Source organism: Conger conger, chromosome 14 (assembly GCF_963514075.1).
Source record: "Conger conger chromosome 14, fConCon1.1, whole genome shotgun sequence".
NCBI lineage: Eukaryota > Metazoa > Chordata > Actinopteri > Anguilliformes > Congridae > Conger > Conger conger.
In genome coordinates, this window is record NC_083773.1 from 43846460 (window position 1) to 43870773 (window position 24314).

General features: G+C 43.4%; 1 protein-coding gene across 3 annotated transcripts in view; it reads right to left on the reverse strand.

Moving 5' to 3' along the window:
- Positions 1-24314, reverse strand: part of LOC133110354 (acid-sensing ion channel 1) — a 288095-nt gene that overhangs the window by 50247 nt on the left and 213534 nt on the right. The window contains exon 1 of one of the 3 annotated variants that reach the window (XM_061220384.1): positions 69-1006. The exons of the other annotated variants lie outside the window; for them this stretch is intronic. Within the exon in view, the coding sequence (XP_061076368.1) occupies positions 69-674 (606 nt within the window). The 5' untranslated portion in view covers positions 675-1006. Of the gene's footprint in view, positions 1-68; positions 1007-24314 lie in introns of those variants that run through there. 3 annotated transcript variants of the gene reach the window in all.

Below are 24314 nucleotides of genomic sequence, written 5' to 3' on the forward strand. Positions count from 1 at the left end.
AGTGCCCCGCGGCTCGATCACAACGGCCAAGTGATTGGGGTTAATTTCAGCGCTTTCCAAACACTCACGGTACTGAAGTTCCGGGGCCCACACTGCTCTCCCTGGAAGCGGCAGTGCAGGAGCATCTCCTCGATCTGGTGTCCGAGCCGGTCCAGGAGCTGCTTCATCGTCGCCTGGGATTCCCGCGGCGGGGGTAGAAAGTGATTGAAGTCCAAAATACGGGAAAGTGGGGACCAGGGCGGCTCGTTGCTGGAGCGATCGCTCCTGGGGGAGAGGGTTAACGCCTCTCTGGCCCCCGCGGACAGCTGCCAGTTTCTTCCCAGGAGACCGAGCCACCTTCCTGCGATAAAAATGTCCGTCTTCTTCATGCGCCGCGGCAGCAGGAGATTCTGGTTGCAGATGGTCACTGCCGGGAAAACGAGGCGCTTGGCGCAGACCATATGCGCCTTGGTGTGCACGGGCGAGGACAGCAGGTACCGGGCCCGGTTGGTGGACCAGGTGAACAGGAGCGCGATAGTCGTCAGGAAAGCCAGCAGCCACGCCAGCCTGCGGGGGTAGGAGCCAGCCAGGAAGACGTGCCTCAGCCCGTGGAAGGTGGTGTGTTTTAAGAAGAGCTTCCCGGCTTCCGCGAGAGATCCCGTCCTTCCCCTGTGGTCGTCTGCATATTGGCACATTTTTGCGAGAAATCGCGCGGCGCTCTAGCATCTGCCTGTCACCCCGAAGCGACTGCGCTCATCCAGCCTTCCGCCAGTCACTCATTCGTTCCGACAGAGCTACTCAAACAACCCAGCGCGTCCGTCAAAACGCGCACAGTTCGTCACTGACCATTTCGATCCGAGACGGTAGGTTTTCAGAGGCTGCCCAAAGTATTCCGTTTACCGGCGCACGCCAAGTTTTTAGAAATTATTAAATTGTATCTGAAGAGTTGGACTGCAGAACTGCTTTACGCAAAAGTGATCGTCTATTTTACCAGCTTGCCATTTTTTCATGTAGCCTATTTACAGTGTTTTTAAAATAGCAATTTAATCAAAGAGAGGATTTCAGAAGCGTAGAAAGCTCACTCGATGCGTAAGTATTTGTTCGATCAATAATCTTGGCAAGTATTTTGTGTAAGCAATGGATTATACATGTATACTATCGTGATCGTATCGGAGAATTCAAATAGCAGAGACTATGTACTTAGCTTGTGACTGAGCTGCGGTGTCCAAAATTAAGCAGCTCATGGAGATTGTTTTAATCAGTTCTTCTGTTTGGTGGAGTTAAATGAACTATTACAATATATTTACATGATGCAATTATATATAAACTTCATTAGAGTCTCAGAAGTAGAGTAGATTCCACTCAAAATAATAAAAATATATTTGAAGTTTGGTAAGGGCCCATATTCGGCCAAAATAGCAAGCAATTATCCATTAATAATTTCACATCACACGGTTATCGGTAAGCCAGTGTATCTTGATAAAATAGAGAAATATAAATAAACTACGTATGTTCAAACAACGTTCATTTGAAGTGTAAATAACGATGGAACCACTGAAGAATATAGGTTACACGCTACCATCAACATATGAGCCAAAGCAGATGAGAAACAGGCAGCCCTGTGTTAATTTGTGCGCGTATTCACGCGGTAATTCAAAATCCATTGCAGTCCAGTGGAATCACGCGAAAGTGAAAGTCGACTGCAGCGCTGGTGCACGCGCTCACGAGCTGCAGTTTATAGTAAATTCCACGCCGTGTCGTGTCCAGTACTTCCTTCCGTGTCCCCCTTGGCAAACCTCGCCGCGATCTATCTTCTGCCTCTCTTCCACACGGCTCCGCGACGCCTGCCACCCTCCTCCCTCGGTCTCTCCGTCCAACTGAGAACCGAACCCCAGTCTCCGTCCTACCCTCCACATCCTCTCTCTCCTATAAAGCTGTCAAATGCATTCTCCCCATTGTCATTAACCCTTGCTTCCTATGCATACTGTTTTCATGTGTTTTATTCTCCGCCATTTCAACTCAGGCTCTTGTACATGAATTCAAATGAATTGGAGGACGAGTGCTGTACAAGTACTTTATTTTGTATTAATTTTGATTTTCATTGGCTGCAGTAGGCTAGCTGTAAACCAGTAAGGGATGTATACCATAAACGTCATTCTGCTGCGTGATTGCCTAGGGAAGTATTAAATAGCGGACCAATTACCTTGAAATTAGACAGCGCCATGGTGCTGATCCGAACGAGGGCAGGGTTCCCATACAACGTTGCACTTCAAAAAATTCAACAAAACCTAAACGTCCTTAATACATTGCACAGTGAAACAAGTGCTTAGAACAACTTGATTTTACAATTAGTTCGGCAACTATTAGTCACCTGTTTACAGCATGCAAGGTGCGGTAGACTAATCTGATTTCTGATTTAGAATATATACTTTGTCTATTAACGCAAGCATCACTAGCAAGCCGTTTGCCATGTCTGTGGCGCGCAGATCACAGTTGCTGACTCTCCCTTGTGCATTGGCAAAAATAAAACAATCCACTTCAGCTCCTTATCTCTGTTATTGGATTAACTGGATCCACTGCGGTTTTCCGCCAGAAGCTATATATCCAGTGAAAGCCAATTGCTGCAAATTTAAATAATGAATGGTCGCAATCCACCCTTCAGAAATCACTGTCAACATAATTGCCCAGACATTTCTTGAAATTAATAACAAGGTTACTTTAAATAATTATTATGCAAAAAGTCTTCCCTGCGCTGGCGTTTGGAGGAGAGGAGGTAAAACGAGCCTCGGGATAGTATGGAATTGTGACGTCAACACACGGATATCAGACGACAGGCAAGTATTCCTTTAATCGGGGAAGTCTATTGGACCTGTCGCATTACTATAAGTTCTACATTTACTTCTTTTGTGGGCGTTAGCCAGGTAAACAATGTCCCAGCATTCTGCAATAGCGAAAGTTGTAGTAGCGTACTGTATGTTAGGTCATTACACATTTCTGGCTCATGTTGGCTTTCTGTTAGGTCCCGATAATACATTAGCCTACATTTATCTTAGAATTTAACCAAATAATATTTGATGAAAGAGAATTAAGGTCTCAGAAGTTCAACCGTGGACAAGCCCAATTGATAAAATGGGCGAAAGGGGCATGGGCTTGTGATGATGAAAAGGCAGTTGATGTAAGTTTAGTGAAATAAATAAAGATATAAATATATAAAAAACTAAATGAATCGAGCGCATGATCTGAAGGCCATTTGCACTTTAAAAGCGTAACATGATTTGATCGCAGTACCTTTAATAAAGAACATGACTGAGCATACTATTATTTTCTGTGTTTATTTTATGCAGCATTTTCTCTTAATTTTTAAAAAGGGTGCCAGTAATTATGGAGTGGACTGTATACTTAACAAACATAATTTTCCAAATGTTTTACTGTTCTGCTCAAATACACTGGCAGAGTCAATTCTGAGGCTGTTCCGTAAATAGTTGGTTTGCTCTCTTGTTCCTCAGCTGTGCCAGTTCTATCCTATATGCCTATCACCCCGTGACTTCCATATGGATTCTTCTTATGTTCTTGGCATTCTGACTTTTCTTTTTCTGCAATTTAAAACAAAAAATAGCAAGGCCCCTGGATGGACTACAGAAATGACAGACAAGGTGAAAGTCAGAAGTAACCATGCATGCAAGTTGGGACTGATCAAACAGCTGCATAGCGAAACTCCGCCCAATTCCTGATTAAGTCATGCCCACTTACAAGAACGGATATTGATACAGATAATATAGCTGGTTGAACGCATACAGATACAGATAATATAGCTGGTTGAAGGCATACAGATACAGATAATATAGCTGGTTGAATGCATACACATACAGATAATGCAGTAGGGCCTACTCACTCACCCCTAATTTCATGTTTTCAAAATTGTGGTTCTGGGAATAAGTGAAGCGTCCAGATCAATGTTCACAGTTCCAAAAGATGAAGTCTTTACCAAAATAAGAATAATAAAAAACAATAATGCAGTTCTTCATCTGCATTGTTTTTTTTGCAATTGGAAAAACTGGCTAAAACATTGTCAGGACTTCCGACCAACTGGAACTGGCTGAATAGGATACTCCAGTGGGTATAGTAAAAGATGGCAAACATTGGCAATAATGTAATATGGAAATTGCAATGTCTATTAGCATTAGTTGGATGAAACACATGACTGACCCCTAAGGGGAACTGCTAGATTAAACATTCTGGAGTGGACAACTGCATGTAAAATGAGGTTGTTGGATTTGATGTAATGGTATTGCACGTGTGTGTAATGGCATTTTGGAGTCGAAAACATGTTAAAAAGCTGCATGTGTTTAGGCCTTCCTGCTAAAGGCACGAGTAGTTGCTCAATTGATGTCGAGTTTCCCCGTCAAATGTTTCTTAACCAATCAACACTGAAAAATGTGTGAATATATTACATTATCATTAAACACCACAATCATTTTCGTTATTGTTGAACTAAATATAATAGCTGATAAATTAAAATTAAAATTAAAACAAAACATTCCACATTCACAGACGTAATAATTACAAAACATTTTGAATATTACCCACCCCATGTGTCCTTTGTATAGTGGTCTAGTGGTTCAAAATATACCCTGATTTTGCAGTTCTATGACATTACCCCACCCACTCCTTATTCTTATGCATTGAATAAGAATATACATTATAATACATTGATGGAGGCGCTAGATTTTCTTAAATGGTACCGCCATAACAATTTAGCCTATACCCCACATTACAGGAGTGGCAATGGCCTTATTTATGCAGGTGCTCCAATTTGTTTTAGTAATGAAACGCAATAAAATGATAACTTGCCTATTAACGTCACTTAAAATATTCAATTTACCCCCCACGCCATTAGCTGAACCAATTTTCAACCAATGAGCTTGAATTATTGTACAACCATAGAATGCTTTGATGGAGTGTCGGTCCATCAACTGTATATTTTGAAACCCGAATTTAAGGACTATAAACACAGGCAGAGGGTGAGTCAACATCTCAGTGAGCCTTTTTCAATGATAGGATGGGATTTACAACGGTCTTGTAACAATGTTTTAACACAAAATATCTTATCTATTGTACCTTTAAGAGGGAATTAAAGTTGAGTAAACGTCAGTATTCCTTGCTTCACCAAAATAATTCTGCCAAACCGATAACAGCACGTTTGAAGGAGAGATTTGACCTAACAGCGAAGCAGTTTACGTCAGATTTCTGTTCCTTTTTTAGGTATCACCATGCAGGCTTTATTCGCGGGTAAACGGAGCTCTGGTGAATCAGAAGGACCCCGCGGAGGAGAGACGCGCAGAAAGGGGTCATCTCGGAAAATAACTTCATCAGCATCGTCTGTCTCCAGGTTTTAAAGAAAATTGGGGGTGTCGGGTTTCTGAACAGTACGGCAGCCATTACGGCATTCTCCACAGAGATATAAACTCCGACCGATCGATCCGTTCCAAACTGAACAAAAGAGAGAGGCGGAATTGAACAAAACAATTTAAGACCGTTACGCTGATTGATACTTGAGTAAAAGAAGCATGCAGTAGCTGCATGTTTATTGATTTTTTTCTTTTCAAATGCGCAGTCCTACTCTGTAGTCTTCATTAAAGAGCTGCTCTGTAGGCCACTCATAGACAGAGCTTGTCAAGCCAAACGCATCCCAGCCCAACACCACTGCAATCACTCGCCTTCCTTCGCCTGACTTTCATATTTCACTCGCCTCTTTCTCCAATCCGTCTTCTTACTTTGTGACGTAGTTATAATAGTCATTGAATAATTGTCCATATTAAGACATTGATTTTCTCTAAGTATAATTATCGCAGTGTATTTTAAGCGGATATAAATATTTGATAGCTGGAGGAGTCATTAGCCTACATGGTCGAAAAGGTCAAGACAAAACCATGCACAGTATGACCAGGACGAGTAACCTGGTGGTCCCATTTACATGTCACCTTGACAAAAAACACATAAATAAATAATACATAAACAAATAAATAAACTGTAATAGTTTGGAATTCGTTATGATGAATGCATAACAATAGGTTCACCGAATAGCATGTTCTTGGATTAGAAGGAAAGGATGCATGCGAGTTGCTGTTAGGATCAGATTCAAAGGTCTGACTCTGGCCTGCAGAAAGCAAACGGCCGCTCCCTACCTACAGTGGTGGAATGACCTCCCCATCCCCATAAGAACTGCTCCCTCGATGCCCATTTTCCACCACAGACTGAAGACTCATCTCTTCACACTGTACCTCCTCTGCAGGAGTCCCCTAACCTATTGTCACTTGTTCTTCACCTGTCTATCTTTCCCCCCTCGTATTTTATACCTTAATCTAGGACTTTTTACTTTGTATTTGTCTCAGTAATGTCATTTGTATTTGCATTGGTCTGGTATTTGCAGACTTGGCCTATCGACTTTGTGTACTGGACATATGTTCATGGCCTTACCACCAAGCCTATATGAATTGTACCTTATTTGGTTGTTTGCTATATGACCTTCATATTCACGGTTTCGTACGTGGCTTTGGATAAAAGCGTCTGCTAATTAAAATGTTATGCAGTGTAATACATACTCTGTGCATGCTCGCAGAATGAATGAAACTCCAGTGCATATTTATGAGAGGCCCAAGCATGCGCTGGAAACATGTCATTTCTTGGGTTAAATCAACTCTGACAGAATACACAGGGCTCCTATTGGACTCGAACAGTATGCACACTCAAGTGTAAACAATGTAAATGTTCAATTAACACTGGCATTTTCCTGTGTAGGATTTCTTCTTCTTTCCAAGCTTTTTTTTCTCTAAAGTCACTGGAGTGGTTTTTAATTCTAATTTTGAATTTGTATACATTTTTGGAGTGATATTTGAGTAAGCTGAACAGCACAACTCTGGCTTGAGTTAAAATATTGTACGCACTGGCCATGTGTTAACACTATAGTGCACATGATGAAATTTTGACTCAGAGTTCCAGTACACAGTTTTCTGAAACAGGTCCCTCAGAAACTCATGAAGTCCACCATGTAGGATGTTCTGCCATTTCGATTTTTCTTAAGTGGGTCTTCTATAAAAAAAAGTGGGCTGCACACCGGGGACCGGGGTTCGATTCTCGGTCCTGCCAAAAGCCAAGTTTGGCCGGCTCAGGTGGAGCAGCATAATTGGCTTGCTGCTCCAGGGGGAGGGACTTGGCAGGGTTAGTAGATCGCCGCACGAAACAAGCACCTCAGGCGCCTCGGAATCACGGTTACAGCTTGGGAGGCGAGACGGCTTGAAGAAGGCGTGTCGCTCTCCCGTTGCCCGCCGAGGGATGGGGTGTGGGCGGTGTATCTAATACTGGCTCTAATTGAATCAGACGGGGTCCAATTGGCTACCAAATTGGGAAAAAATCGGATAAAAATAAAAAAAAAACAAAAAAAAACAAAAAAAAGTGGGCAATTTGCACTAAATTCTGTGTGCCTATCTTGATACAATATATACATAACTAACTCTATTTTACTGACCCACTCCAAACCAATTGCTTTGATAATAGAGCTCCACATGAAGTGGTTCTGTGGTTCCAAAAATGAAGTGAACCACAGTGCTTCATCACACATGCAGACACACACATAGAATGCTTCAGTTTCATGCCAGTGAAGCCTTGGGATTTTGAAGTAAAACAAGCAGAGAAGGTACCTACAATGAAATCATGGAGAATCTAGACAAAATGGGTTTTGAAAATGAAATGGGAGGACATTAAAAGGAACATTAAAATGTGGTCTTAATCACGGAGGAGGCTACACTAAAACCATGCCAGTTAGAGAATGGAAAGGACTTGACATAAAAAGCTGGCGAGACAATCCATGAAATTATAAAGGACATTTTAAGTGGTTGTATTTTAAAATTAGACCTTGCACTTTGGGACATTCATCCACTGTATTGTCCATTGCTAATTGAATTGCAAATATCGTTTCCTCTTCTAAAAAGGAGAAGGCTGTGACAACATCTGCAGGGGTGTTCCTTCTGTCCTTTCCTCCAATGTCAAAAAAAATGCTGTAAAATATACAGTCAATTTTTAAAAGTGAATTCGAATATAAATCAACAAACTGTACAGGGGGAATAGCAGTAACAATCTGTAAAGTCATGGTTGCAAGTTGGCCTGCTTGTCTATACTGCAAAATAAATGTACTGTAACTTTTACAGTAACCTACTGGCAGCATAGTTGCCAGTAAAGTACCGTAATTTTACAGCAATTTCCGCTGTCGCTCCTAACTTCTCCCAGCAGAGAACACAAGGAAAGGATGTGAGGAAAGGAACCAACGACGGAGTAGTCGAGAAAAAAAAAGAAATTCTTGCTTCAAAGCATCAGTTTAAATTCCCGTCAGTTACAGACATGGCAGATGGGGAGAGGTGGGTCCACAAATCGATCATCTATATGTGACACATTCCAGAAATCCCCAAAAGGATGCAATTGTGTTTCTGCACTCAATAATTCAAAAGGAGCGTCTAAGCTCCTCGCTCCTAGGTCCTCCAAGGAACATTGAACAGGTTGGAATATCCTTAAATATGGCAGCCCATGATTGTTGAACAAGAAGACAGGGTGCATCCCAGTACTCCTCCTTTACTCCATTCCTCTCCTTCTCCTGTCTGGAGGTATGGGCGGAGGAAATGAGTGGAGGAAAGGAGGATACATTTTTCAAGTATTGGGACACAGTGGACAAAAGTCAATGGTAACAATACAGTAAAAACACAAAGTAAATCATTTTTTCCCACCGGAAAATGTAGTTGGAATTCTTGTTTTTTCTTCACTTAATGTGTCCATATATGGCAATTTTCCGTTATTAGGATGATACAGTACTACTTCACAGATGAATCAAGGACCGTTTGCATCACTACTGCACAGTCTCTAGCTCAAAATCGTGGCTCCCAAATACTGGACTAACCCATGTGGATAGTCAGGGGGTGCCAGTCACTTGGTCCATATTCCGTCAACAGCCTGCGATTGGGACTCACCGGAGGAAGGATAAAATAAACGATTGGAACAAGCCCACGGGTTTGCACATCACCCACATTCCCACAGTTCCCTGGGGCCAGCCTGAGCTGCGACAGAGGGAGAGGTGGCAGCTCACGGTTACAATCCCCGAAATAATGACCCCCGCCCCCCCCCCATTCAGAGAGCGAGAGAGAGAGCGAGAGAAAGAGAGAGAGAGAGAGAGGGAGAGAGAGAGAGGGAGAGAGAGAGTGAGAGAGAGAGAGAGAGGGAGAGAGAGAGAGAGAGAGAGAGGGAGAGAGAGGGAGAGAGAGAGAGAGGGAGAGAGAGAGAGAGAGAGATAGGGAGAGAGAGAGAGAGAGAGAGAGAGGGAGAGAGAGAGAGAGAGCGGTGTGGGACTGAGCCGGCCAAAATGAGGGGGCTGACTGACGTGTTCCTCCGCTTTACAAGCTCCAAACACCCCCCGCTCTGCGTGCTCACAGCCCCTAACTCACGCCTCACAGCCGCTAACTCACGGCTCACAGCCCCTAACTCACGGCTCACAGCCCCTAACTCACGGCTCACAGCCCCTAACTCACGGCTCACAGCCCCTAACTCACGGCTCACAGCCGCTAACTCACGGCTCACAGCCGCTAACTCACGGCTCACAGCCGCTAACTCACGGCTCACAGCCCCTAACTCACGCCTCACAGCCCCTAACTCACGCCTCACAGCCCCTAACTCACGCCTCACAGCCGCTAACTCACGCCTCACAGCCGCTAACTCGCGCCTCACAGCCCCTAACTCACGCCTCACAGCCGCTAACTCACGCCTCACAGCCGCTAACTCACGGCTCACAGCCCCTAACTCACGGCAGGTTTTGTGTATGTGAGAGAGAACAGTTACCTTATACCAGAGATAGCAGGTGCGTGCGTGAAAGACTGTGTAAGAGAGAAATATATAAAGAGGAAGAGAGCGATAGATGAAGAGAGAGAGGGAGAGACAAATGGAGAGAGATAGATGAAGAGAAAGAGGGAGCGAGAGGGAGCAAGAGATGGAGAGATAGAGGGCATGCTGTGCTATTGGTCTGTTCTCATTAATGGTGACAGATACAGACTTATAAAGCAGAGGATTTTGGGAGACAGCATAGTTCTGATTAATACAGTACAGCCCCACTGCCGCACTGGGGGGATAGAGGCCCCTTTGTCAAAGCAAATGACTCTGCCGGGGCTAATGTTTACAGATTACCAACACACACTCTCAAGCCCCTCTGCCCTAGGCTGATCTCCACTGCAGGAGTATACTCGTACACATGCACGTGTAGGTGTGTGTGTGCATGTACAGACGTGTGCGTGCACGCGTAGGTGTGTGTGTGTGCACATGTAGGTGTGTGTGCATGTACAGATGTGTGTGTGCATGTGTAGGTTTGTGTGCATGTACAGACGTGTGCGTGCACGTGTAGGTGTGTGTGTGCATGTACAGATGTGTGTATGCACGTGTAGGTGTGTGTGTATGTACAGACGTGTGCGTGCACCTGTAGGTGTGTGTGTGCATGTGTAGGTGTGTGTGTGCATGTACAGACGTGTGCATGCACGTGTAGGTGTGTGTGTATGTACAGACGTGTGCGTGCACGTGTAGGTGTGTGTGTGCATGTACAGATGTGTGTGTGCACGTGTAGGTGTGTGTGTGCATGTACAGATGTGTGTGTGCACGTGTAGGTGTGTGTGCATGTACAGATGTGTGCGTGCACGCGTAGGTGTGTGTGTGCATGTACAGATGTGTGTGTGCACGTGTAGGGGTGTGTGTGCATGTACAGATGTGTGTGTGCACATGTAGGTGTGTGTGTGTGCATGTGTAGGTGTGTGTGTGCATGTACAGATGTGTGTGTGCACGTGTAGGGGTGTGTGTGCATGTACAGATGTGTGTGTGCACATGTAGGTGTGTGTGTGCATGTACAGATGTGTGTGTGCACATGTAGGTGTGTGTGTCTGCACGTGTAGGTGTGTGTGTATGTACAGACGTGTGCGTGCACGTGTAGGTGTGTGTGCATGTGTAGGTGTGTGTGTGCACGTGTAGGTGTGTGTGTGCATGTACAGATGTGTGTGCACATGTAGGTGTGTGTGCATGTGTAGGTGTGTGTGTGCACGTGTAGGTGTGTGTGTGCATGTACAGATGTGTGTGTGTGCACATGTAGGTGTGTGTGCATGTGTAGGTGTGTGTGTGCACGTGTAGGTGTGTGTGTGCATGTACAGATGTGTGTGTGCACATGTAGGTGTGTGTGTGCATGTACAGATGTGTGTGTGCACGTGTAGGTGTGTGTGTGCATGTACAGATGTGTGTGTGCACATGTAGGTGTGTGTGTGTGCATGTGTAGGTGTGTGTGTGCATGTACAGACGTGTGTGTGCACGTGTAGGGGTGTGTGTGCATGTACAGATGTGTGTGTGCACATGTAGGTGTGTGTGTGCATGTACAGATGTGTGTGTGCACGTGTAGGTGTGTGTGTGCATGTACAGATGTGTGTGTGCACATGTAGGTGTGTGTGTGTGCATGTGTAGGTGTGTGTGTGTATGTACAGATGTGTGTGTGCACATGTAGGTGTGTGTGTGTGCACGTGTAGATGTGTGTGTGCACACGTAGATCATCAATAAAGATTAGTGAGCCCACTCCAGAAGCAGCCATGCAAGCCCAAATCATAACACTTCCTCCACAGTGCATCACAGATGAGCTTGTATGTTTTGGATCATGAGCAGATCTTTCCTAAAACTTTGGCCTTTCCATCAATTTAGATTGAGATTAATCTTGGTCTCATCAGTCCATAGAACTTTGTTCCAGAACCTTTGTAGCTCATCTGTACTTTTTTGCCAATTGTAATATCGCCTTCCGATTCTTACTACCGATGACTGGTTTGCATCTTGTGGTATAGCCTCTATATTGCTGCTCTTGAAGTCTTCTTCGAACCGTTGATTGAGATACCTTCACCCATGCCCTGTGGAGATTGTTTGTGATTTCACTGACTGCCCTGTGGAGATTGTTTGTGATGTCACTGACTGCCCTGTGGAGATTGTTTGTGATGTCACTGACTGCCCTGTGGAGATTGTCTGTGATGTCACTGACTGATGTTTTGGGCTTTTCTTCACAGCTCTCACAATGATTCTGTCATCAACAGCTGTACTCTCACGCTTTTTTCACTAAAGTTTATTTGGATTAAATGCTTAAATCATTCATGTAGGCAATTTAAAATCACTGTCAGTGTAGCCGTTTCCTAAATATGGGACAAACACTGTTGGGCTTGACTCTCCAGCCTGATTTTCCCTGAAGGTAATGGCTGCTCAAAGTCACTGGTTTATGGACAGCCACTCATCTAGGCGATCACATGACACTCCCAGGAAATACGGTAACGTTAGCATACAAATATCACGGAACCTACATTGGCTAGCCTGAGCTATATGACGGACAGCTCTGACTTTGCGGAAATAGAGGACGGATAACAAGGTAATTTATTATTTTAAAAGTAAATAAATAAGTACATTTTCTGAAAAAATGATTTGGGCCTACAGTTTAATCTCTGCTCTCCTACCTGCTGTCCCGATTTGCACCACCAATTAAACTGCTGGCAGAATTAAATGGATCGTGGAGAGGAGCCAACAGTCAGCCTCGGCGGAACGTCAGACTAAAGTCCGCTGCCAAACATTTTTAGACAGGAGAAAGACGGAGCAAACCGGCTTTCTAAAAACCATAACCGGAGATGCAAAGGGTTTCGCGGCGGGTGGACGGCTGTTCCATTATTACCATTTTTACGATAGTTTTTTCCCCGCTGTTTCTTAACGGATTCTGCACATGGTTTTGCAGGGAGCGAATATGACCCCTGACTGCGAGAGACGCGAAAAGAGCCGCTTCATGGACGATTAACAGCGGCCAAATTCAGCAGATACAGCTGTGCTTATAGAGTTGTGAGCATGAATAATATTATCGCTTTTAATCGGCAAACTGTTGCAAGAAGCACAGCTGCGAAAATGACCCATCATTAGATAATGTCCGCGGCTCACGAGTCACGCCGCGATGATATGTTGATCCCCCCCACCTCCCCCCTGGCTCTCTCTCTCTCTCTCTCTCTCTCTCTCTCTCTCTCTCTCTCTCTCTCTCTCTCTCTCTCTCTCTCACACACACACACACACACACACACACACACACACACACCAAGCACCCCAAAACGCGCAGCTGTCATGCAGCAAGATGAAGCAGCTCTGAGATGTCACATACCACAGTCAGGTATGAATTTACCTTCGATTCGATTCGATTAAAAGGATACTTAAGCAGTGCCAACACTGCAGTCTGCCTAGACCCGCTCTGGCACCGCCTGCGATACAGGTCCAACAGGGCACTGCGTGTGCTGGCCCATCAGCCCCCCACAGCGTTCAACTGCAGTTTTGGGCCCAACCACGTGGAGACAGTTCATTTCGAATCGACGTATCAGTCGGTTAAAATGCCTTCTTAATACGGTGAAAAAAAGGCGATGTCTTATACGAATTGGTTAAAAATGCATTAGACATGCTACAGACGGTTCTGTAGTTTATGATTAACTCAGAAAAGTTAGAACTCCCAAGAATTTTGGATTCTAATGTTTAGGATTACTCATTATATTTGCAATGGTTAGAAACAAATCAGTTAGTCACAAATACATCGAGAGACAGAAACTAATAACACAATTCATTTACAGACATTTTGTTTCAGCAGAACAGTGCATGAATAATGCACTTAAACGATGAAAGGTATTAAAAACCCTTAAACTGTATTCACTTATCAACTCTAATTTAGTTGTCACTGACGTAACGTCACTGATGCCTAAATGAGCACATCGCGCTTCATTCACGAGGGCGGAAATAAAATGAATCTTTCCTGCTCTTCTGGCCGGGCAACTATATTTCCTGAGAAACAGTGCCCTCCAGTGGTATTAGGGAAGTATGACAGGGTACTCTCATGGCGCAAGCTTCACTCAGCATAAAAAGCGGCCCTGCGCTATGTACGAAGCCCGCTGAAGGTTTTTTAAAATGTTGTTTGAAAAATTCCAAGTCTGTGTTCTTGAACTCCATTACTTTCAATTAGCCGTACGATTAGTGATCGTGACATTAAAATTGCTTTATAAGCACATTTGTAATCTTACAAGTTCACAAATGTGAATTAGTCTTATTGACTATGGCTACGTTTTGTAAATTCGTGGAAGAAAAAAACCATCACGCGACAGAAGAAGGACGGGCTTCGAGAGAAGGTCACTGGTTTTACTATTGACAGCGCGGTACCGCTGGATTAATGACACACAGATAGAGTAGTTTTCACGGGGACACTCTAAACACGCACTAATACCCTTTCAAAGGGAACGCGCCTTACAGACGCCATCTGATCGGGGGTTTAAAGAGAACCAATATTTACTCGTCTATGTAATACCGCTTAAATAGATTAAGCTGAGAGACAGCTTTTACATTAAAAAATAAATAAATCAAAGGAAAGTCAATATGAATGTGATTGCGTGATTGTGTGTTGTTCACCACGTACGCAGTCATTGGCTGCAGTGCATTACCGCAGTGGAGCAGAGTGGTGTAGGGATTAGTGAGGTTCATGTCTGACTCAGAAGCTGCAGGTTATTGAAGAAGTCACTCAACTTGAGCTATTGATCTTATCGTATAAGTAAACCTTCTAAATAGCTAAACATAGGTTATTATGACGAGCTTCTTCACTTAAAGACAAGCTGAAACAGAAGTTAGTGCAGAAAAGTAGTGAAGCGGATCTTTCGGGGGATTTTCTGAAGGGCGGGGAGTCGATTTGACTGACGTCAAATGAGGATGCGCTACGCTGTGTGAAAAGAATATTGATTGGAGGGGAACAGAAAATTGTTATTTTCCAGGAAGAAGATGGAAAAAAACGTAATTGTGAAAATACATAAGTATCACAATATTATACATTTAAGACGTGTTCGCATGGTTATGAATAATTAATTAAATGAAGAAAAAAGTCCATTCTGATTTCAGCGTGTCATTGAGAGACTGACTAGAGGCTGGTAATACGGTTCCCAGGCATGAGGTATGTGTAGATGTGTTTTCATGGAAATAAATTTGCTCTCTGGATGAAGTGCTTTTTCTCCTACGTTTTTAGCTGCCAGTTTATTATGATTATTTCCTGGCTATATACAAGTTCTGAGCTATACAGTTGCTTTAGGTACCAAAGCTTTCTTGTCCAATCCTTATTATGAGCGCCATGTGATCTAGGAAACAATTAGCATGCAGTTCACTCCTTATCCACAAGATGTCTCTGTAGGCACCCAGAGAGCAATGTTCAGTGAGGCGTAGTCAAAGGAACACAAACACTTAATTATACATGTGAGGATCGAGTGAAAAGCTTGTCGTCACAAGGGTGCAGGTCTGTAATTAATTGAGCTGAGTACAGGACCGTGGACAGCCCCACATACTGAGTACAGGACCGTGGACAGCCCCACATACTGAGTACAGGACCGTGGACAGCCTCACACACGCAGTACAGGACCGTGGACAGCCCCACACACTGAGTACAGGACCATGGACAGCCCCACACACTGAGTACAGGACCGTGGACAGCCTCACACACGCAGTACAGGACCGTGGACAGCCTCACACACGCAGTACAGGACCGTGGACAGCCCCACACACTGAGTACAGGACCATGGACAGCCCCACACACTGAGTACAGGACCATGGACAGCCCCACACACTGAGTACAGGACCGTGGACAGCCCCACACACTCAATACAGGACCGTGGACAGCCCCACACACTGAGTACAGGACCGTGGACAGCCCCACACACTCAGTACAGGACCAATGGACAGCCCCACACACTGAGTACAGGACCAATGGACAGCCCCACACATTCAGTACAGGACCAATGGACAGCCCCACACACTGAGTACAGGACCGTGGACAGCCCCACACACTCAGTACAGGACCGTGGACAGCACCACAGACTGGGGTATTTGGCCTTTCATAGCACATAGGCAATTTTTTGCACATTGAGCTATGAAGGCAGACAATAAATAATACATGGATACAAAAAAAAGTATGTTAAATAAGTCTTATATACAGTCCCCTCCAAAAGTATTGGAACAGAAAGGTCAATTCCTTTGTTTTTGCAATAGACTGAAGACAATTGAGTTTGATATCAAAAGATGTACATGGAGATGACTTTTATTTCCTGGTATTTTTAGCTAGATTCAGAACTCAGAACATATGACCTTTTGCATCAGACCACACAATTTTTAGGTGAGCAAAAGTATTGGAACATGTGAACTGACAGGTGTTTCTTGTTGCCCAGATGTGTCCTGTTAGATTGATTGGTCAAACAATAAATAGTTCTGAATGTCTACTCTTGGTTTTAGCCTTGGTTTTTGCCTGTAAAGACTGCATTTGTGTTAGGAAAGATAAACCAACATGAAGACCAGAGAGCTGTCTTTGGGAGAAAAGCAAGCCATTCTGAAGCTTAGAAAAGAGGAGAAATCAATCAGAGCCACTGCACAAGCATTGGGGATAGTTTGTACAACAACTTGGAATGTGGTCTGTAAAAAAGGCTTTAAAAACAACAGAGATAAAAAGTAATAATTTATTTTACCAACCCACAAATGAACATTGTGGCTAGCATTTTCCATCTCCTTTTCAAACTGATAAACGCTTAAATGGTAGAGACAAATAGTTGCACCTGTGTTCCATTTTAAACACCAAGTAAATCAATCAACCAATTAAATTCTATTAATTGACCAACTCTGGTGGCTGGTGAAGGGCCACTCTGTCCACACTGTCGACCGAGGAAAACAACAGCAGTTGATGACAGAAACATTGTGAAACATTTAGATTTGCAAAGTCAATCACCAGACCTTAACCCAATTGAGCATGCATTACACATCCAGAAGAGGTGATTGAAGAGGAAAAAACCCCCCAAAAAACTACTGAAAGAGGCTGCAGGAAAAGCCTGGAAAAGCATCACAAAAGAAGAATTCAACAGTTTGGTGATGTCAATGGGTCGCAAGCTTGATACAGTTATTGCAAGCACGGGATATGCTACCAAATATTAAGTGTTATTTACTTTCATTTACTTAAATACTCTCTGTTCCAATACTTTTGCTCACCTAAAAAGTGGGTGGTCTGATACCAAAGGTGCTATGTTCAAAGTAGTTTAACACATCCAGGTGCAAATACCAGGAACATTTTTTTAAAAGATTAAATTCTTAATGTGTTTATCTTTTTATCCCAGCAACACATGTATTCAGTGTATTGCCGTGCTATTCCAATACTTTATGATGCCCTTATATTCATAAGGGTATCATATTTGTAATTGAAAGGTTTATCATCTTCATCATCACCGCCACCTTAAAATAAAGAGCAAATTAAATATACGAAGCTGTTCTCATTATTTATTTATGTCGGCCTATTTATTTTTCATATGTGATTAGTAGTCATCATCAACAGCACCATCATCATGCAAAGACAGGAATACTACAACTGAGAACATTTAGGCTGTGATACCACTGGTTCCTTTATAAACTAAACGAGCAGATCAATTCACTGCTTCCCACTAGGGATGATCTATTGCATTTATGGCATATTGGGTTACCTCAGCCCGTAGTCATTCTACAGCGTGATTTAACCCTTGTGTTGTCTTAAGGGTAAAAAATGACCCGCCACTATGTTTAACGGCAGAGAAAACCCCCTAAATGATCTTTTCTCAACTTGAAATTTGATGACAAAGTTTGTGAGTGACAGTTTGTTTCTTCATGCAAAATATAATTAAATGAATTAAAATTAAATTATGCTGCCCTTATTTTTTGTGTCAATGCAGAAGCGAAGCATCCAAGGAAATAATGGCTATCATGAAACCACAATCAACCCCACTCAATCCCATCTGTCTCGGAGGGAGATACAGCATGTGTCTATGGTTGATCAGTTGGTTGATCCCAAAAATGTCAACGGTTGTTTTCAAAGTTGCTTCTGACCGATTGCATTTGTTGTTATGCTCAGTGAGCCTGTGAAAGCTGGCTCTTGTTCTCTCGGTGGAGCCTCAGAGGATACCACACCCAGACCTGGGTTCACCACACTTTACTAAGCTTGTCTGGGGTACTGGAATGAAATACATCCATTACATTACATTACATTATTGGCTTTTGGCAGACGCTCTTATCCAGAGCGACATACAGTTGATTAGACTAAGCAGGAGACAATCCTCCCCTGGAGCAATGCAGGGTTAAGGGCCTTGCTCAAGGGCCCAGCGGCTGTGAGGATCTTATTGTGGCTACACCGGGATTAGAACCGCCGACCTTGCGTGTCCCAGTTATTTACCTTAACCACTACGCCTACAGGCCACCCACCCAACTCTTAGTTGGGTCTATTACACCAGGCAAGATAAATTGAGTACAGAAGAGTAACTGAATCAAAAACAATTATGCCTGTCTGCTGGAACATGTATGGCAGAGTGGTAGCGGGGTGATGTGATTGGATGTTTGGGGAGAGGAGGCGGGGTCAGAGGAGAAGGGGGTGATTGGGTGTGTGCATATCAGTATACGTGTGTATCTGTGTTTGTGTGTATTACAGTGTGTATCTGTGTGTGTGTGTGTCATTGTGTGTATCAGTATGTACAGTAAGGTCAGTGTACAGTACTGTGCAGAAGTCTTAGGCACCCTAGACTTTATTATATATATGTCTGCAGAAGAACTGTGGCAAGTTCTCCAACATGCTTGGAACAACCTCCCTGCTGATTGTCTTAGCTTCGGTTTTTAACTATTCTGCCAAATGACTAAAATGTAATGTAAAATGTATTGTATGTTTATTTTTGAAAGAACCTTATCTGTACAGAATGTTATACAGGTGCCAAAGACTTTTTCTCAGCACTGTATGTTCACAGCTGAACATCTGGGTGTTTTGGTAAAGAGCACAGAGAAGATGACTAACTGAAAATGTAAACTCCTCTTCTGTGTAGGGGGCATCAGGGCTGAGATATGTGATTATATCAGACTGCTGTATAACGGACTCACAGGAGAGAGCAGTGCCTGAAGGGGAGAGCAGCAGGCTCACGGGAGAGAGCAGCACCTGAAGGGGAGAGCAGAGCAGGCTCACAGGAGAGAGCAGTGCCTGAAGGGGAGAGCAGGCTCACAGGAGAGAGCAGCGCCTGAAGGGGAGAGCAGGCTCACAGGAGAGAGCAGCGCCTGAAGGGGAGAGCAGCAGGCTCACGGGAGAGAGCAGCACCTGAAGGGGAGAGCAGGCAGGCTCACGGGAGAGAGCAGCGCCTGAAGGGGAGAGCAGGCTCACGGGAGAGAGCAGCAGGCTCACGGGAGAGAGCAGTGCCTGAAGGGGAGAGCAGGCTCACGGGAGAGAGCAGCAGGCTCACGGGAGAGAGCAGTGCCTGAAGGGGAGAGCAGGCTCACAGGAGAGAGCAGTGCCTGAAGGGGAGAGCAGGGGGCTCACAGGAGAGAGCAGCACCTGAAGGGGAGAGCAGGTGCTCACGGGAGAGAGCAGTGCCTGAAGGGGAGAGCAGGCAGGCTCACGGGAGAGAGCAGCGCCTGAAGGGGAGAGCAGCAGGCTCACGGGAGAGAGCAGCACCTGAAGGGGAGAGCAGGCAGGCTCACGGGAGAGAGCAGCGCCTGAAGGGGAGAGCAGGTGCTGTCGGGTGATTTGAGGTTATCTGGGACGCTCCCCTTTCTGAGTCTGCCCTCACCATTCACCGCTCATTAAGAGGTGAGGCAGTGCGTTAGGTCCTATTTGTGTGCTATCCATTTACACACACACACATATACACGCACACACACATGGACACACACACACATACACACACACACATGCATGGACACACACACACACATACACTCGCGTGCATAGACACACACACACATACACACACACATATACACACACGTGCATAGACACACACGTGCACACAGATGCAGGACAACACTGCCCCCTACAGCTCCCAACAACTAAAGGAATCAAATCTTGCATAATCTACTCAAATCTGAATGTGAATCCATAAAATGCCCACCAATATCCACAGCAAGCTTTCCCAGTCAAAACAACTCAAAACAATCTTTGGATTTCAAATGTTCTTAATAGCTTTTATGTTGCATGGATGAACATAATGGTGATGTGCTCTGATATCTGATCTCTGTTATTACATTACATTACATTACATTCAAGGCATTTAGCAAAAGCTCTTATCCAGAGCGACGTACAATGAAGTGCAGATCAAACCCAGTACGTTGAGGACCCTAGAGGAAATTACAGTTCTGAATCCTAGCATGATCACATAGATACAGTTAGAATGCTTGCAGAGTACATCAACTTACCAGCTAGCATACCACGGCTGGCAGCTAAAATACCCAGAGTACTACAAAAACTACACATAAGTGCTTTTATAATCTATGGCATGCTCAAGGCTAGTCATAGTAGTGAGGTAGCGAGGGAAAAGTGCAGCCTGAAGAGATGAGTCTTCAGTCTGTTTGAAAGTGGTCAGAGACTCTGCCGTTCTAACATCCACAGGAAGGTCATTCCACCACCATGGGGCCAGAACAGCCTCTGTCTCTGACCACTTTCAAACGCAGACTGAAGACTCATCTCATTTAATTATTGATTGCAGGGGCTGTTATAGCAGTGCACATGGACATGGGTATAAATTAAAGTAAGATTTACCAGTAGCTTTGTATTTTTTACAGCCACATTACGTTCATTTAGCATAGTGAGGTTTTTTCTTTGTCACTTTCAAAACTCATTGTTTTCGTTCCGTCATAGCATGTCTGTTATTGTACATATTGCACTAAGTATCAATACGCCGCTGTCAGAGGTAACACCCTTATCAGAGAGAGTTTTGCACACCTCTGATAGTCCGGGGATCTACGTTGGAGATCCTTGTGTTGGATTGTGTATTTAGGTTTCTTCCACATAGGTCTTCTGCCCGAGATACTTATGCTCTTCCTCGCCTGCTTAGTGCATGTGTGTTTCTGTGAATTACACTGAGGTTAAATATGCATGTGATGGAGTTATCGCTCCTCCCAGTAAGAGCATTGTGAACCTCCGATAGCCCGGAGTTCTATGTTGGAGATCCTTGCGGCTATTTGTGTATTTATCTCGCTTCTGCCACACTGTCATGGAGCCGAGAAGCTCACTGTATCCCTGTCAGTCTTAGGGTATGTCTGTTATGATGTTTCTCATGAATTCTAAATACACGGTCGTTGGAGATTGTGAGACTCACCGACCTCCCAGGGTTCTGTGTCTGATACCCTTGGGGCAGTTTGTGTATCTAGGCTGCACACTCATAAGTCCTGAATTGTCAGTAGTGCCAAGCTGCTCACAGTGTTTGTGTCATGATTAATGTATGTTTGCTATTAGTGTGGGGATTTCACAGAGGCTAAATGCATGGTCGTTGGAGACCGCCGTCTCATTGGAGAGCTTTGAGATACTCGCCGACCACCCTGTGTTTGACAACCCTTGGAGCAGTAGGTGCATTTAGTTGGCACACTTGTAAGACCCCTGCATGGTCAGTTGAGCCTAGGTGAGCGTCAGGTGAATCTTTGTGGTTTCTGACTTTCCTAAAGTGAAGTGGTGTATGTGGTCATTGGAGTATCGCCCCTCTCAGAGGAGAGATTTGTGAACTCGCCGATAAGACCAGGGTTCCGTGACTGAGACCCCATCACTGTTTGTGTACACTTGCTACCTCTGTATAAGTATTCCTGCATCGTCAGTTGAATTAGAGGGTTAATGTGTTTCATGTATTCCTGTCTCAAGTAATCCTTACAGAACATGTTTTATCAAAACTTTGCTTCTCTACATAAAATCACATTTTACAAAAACATTTGCTAAATGATAGGAACATATATCTGCTATCTGTACAAGTCGTGCATTTAGATGGATTCACAACAGCTCATAATCAGAGACATGTCTTTCTTAGCTCTAATTCAAGTAGCTTTCCTACAGCATTCCTTCTTGAAAATATTTCAAAATACTACACTGCAAATAGAATACTACAAATATCACACTGCATAATGATCAAACACTGCAATGATGAATATATTACAGATCTGTGTATTTTAACTATATATTTCAATATCTAAAGGCATAAATAATTTGTATGTCTACCATATATTGTGATGTGTAATGTTTTTATAATATATTTTTTTAGATAAGTGCTGACAGAAGAGGAAGCAGGTTTGGGCTTGTAGACTCAGAATGGGCTTGTAAACAGACTCTCACCAGCTAGGGGAACCTCTAAAACATAAAGCCACTATGAGACTTTAGGAACATTAAATGAAACATTAAAGAACACATTTTAAGATAGCTCAGACCAAACAAAAATTTACTGACATAATGTTGAAATATCTTTCTCTATTCTCCACCCGGTTCTACTAAACTGCGCTATTTACAGCATCAGACTGACTTTCACCAAGGAACAGTTATGTCAAGCTTCCCTGATAAGGTACACATTTTCATTTCAAGAAAATAGCATTTTGATCAAATACCGCCACCTTGCATTTTCATTTAAAATCCGATATGCCGAGTGCCTTGTGCAACGCGGAGAGGACGAGACCATGGGGGAGGCAGCAGTGGGCGAAATGCGAGATGGCCGATAGAGGCCTGGGATTTGATGAAATCGGACCAGAGCCCTAATGGAGGCAGGAAGTTGGCGGCGTGCTTCAGGGGTCATGTTCGGTCCCGAAACAGAAAGATGAGCCTTGTGTCTGCTGTCCCATCCAGGGGCTTCATTGATTAAGGTGAGGCCCTACATACCCCTCCAGCTCATCTCTCAACCATAATCTTTACAGTAATATACCAGATTATACCATAGCCCAGCCTAATTCTAATATACCACATTATACCATAGCCCAGATTAATGCTAATATACCACATTATACCATAACTCAGATGAACCCTAATATACCACATTATACCATAACCCAGACTAATGCTAATATACCACGTTATACCATAACTCAGATTAACCCTAATATACCACATGATACAATAACCCAGACTAATGCTAATATACCACGTTATACCATAACTCAGATTAACCCTAATATACCACATTATACAATAACCCAGACTAGCCCTAATATACCACATTATACCATAGCCCAGACTAATGCTAATATACCACGTTATACCATAACTCAGATTAACCCTAATATACCACATGATACAATAACCCAGACTAATGCTAATATACCACATTATACCATAGCCCAAACTAACGCTAATATAACCCAGATTAACTCTACTATATGATAGTATTTCACTAACCCATCTAATACAGTCCCCTCCAAAAGCATTGAACAGCAAGGCCAATTCCATTGTTTTTGCAATACACTGAATAAATTTTGGGTTGAGATAAAAAGATGAACACGAGACAAGAGTTCAAAATTTTAGCTTTTATTTCCTGGGCAGGTATTTACACCTAGATGTGTTAGACTACTTAACTACTGAACATTTGGTATCAGACCACCCAATCTTTACGTGAGAAATAGTATTGAAACCAAGTATTTAAGTAAATTTAAATAAATCTCTTGCTTGCATCAAGCCTGCGATGCATTGACATCACAAAACTGTTGCATTCTTCCTTTGTGATGCTTTTCCAGGCTTTTACTGCAGCCTCTTTCAGTTGTTGTTTGTTGTTTGTCCTCCACCATGCTTCACAGATGAGCTCATGTTTTAGATCATGAGCAGATCCCTTCTTTCTCCACACTTTGGCCTTTCCATCACTTTGGTAGAAGTTACACTTGGTCTCATCTTCTTCAGAAATTGTAATCTCGCCTTCCAATTCAACAACTCCCCGGCACAAAATACTGGATTTTGCTTAATAAATGATACAACACTTTTTTTCCCTGAAAAACTCATCCCAAACTCCTTCTTCTTGCAGCTATCCTCAAACAGCAACATTACATTACAATAAATTTGTTGTTGCAAAACGTAAATTTCTGGTATAAAATTTCAAGAACTGTTTTTGCCGAAGTGCAACAGACCCCGCATGCTACAGTTTTTTTATGCAGACAAAAAAATGCTGTTGTTTTATGCAAGCCTAACAAATTATACTCCGTTGGAAATGTAATGTCATTTCTTTTTAATCGTCACTTCAAAAACATTACACACGGATGGGGGTAACGCATTTTCTCTGCAACAACGTTACAGAGACAGTTGTACTTGAGCTCACCATGTTCAAGAGAGCCTATACAAAATGTAGATAATAGTATTTCTATGTACAAGTACTTTAGTAGAAGTATACAACGGCGAAATGGACAACAATGATAATTCCTCCAGAGAATTTCTAAGTAAACAATGGACACGTTTCTCCAAGTTAGCATATTTTTAGAAT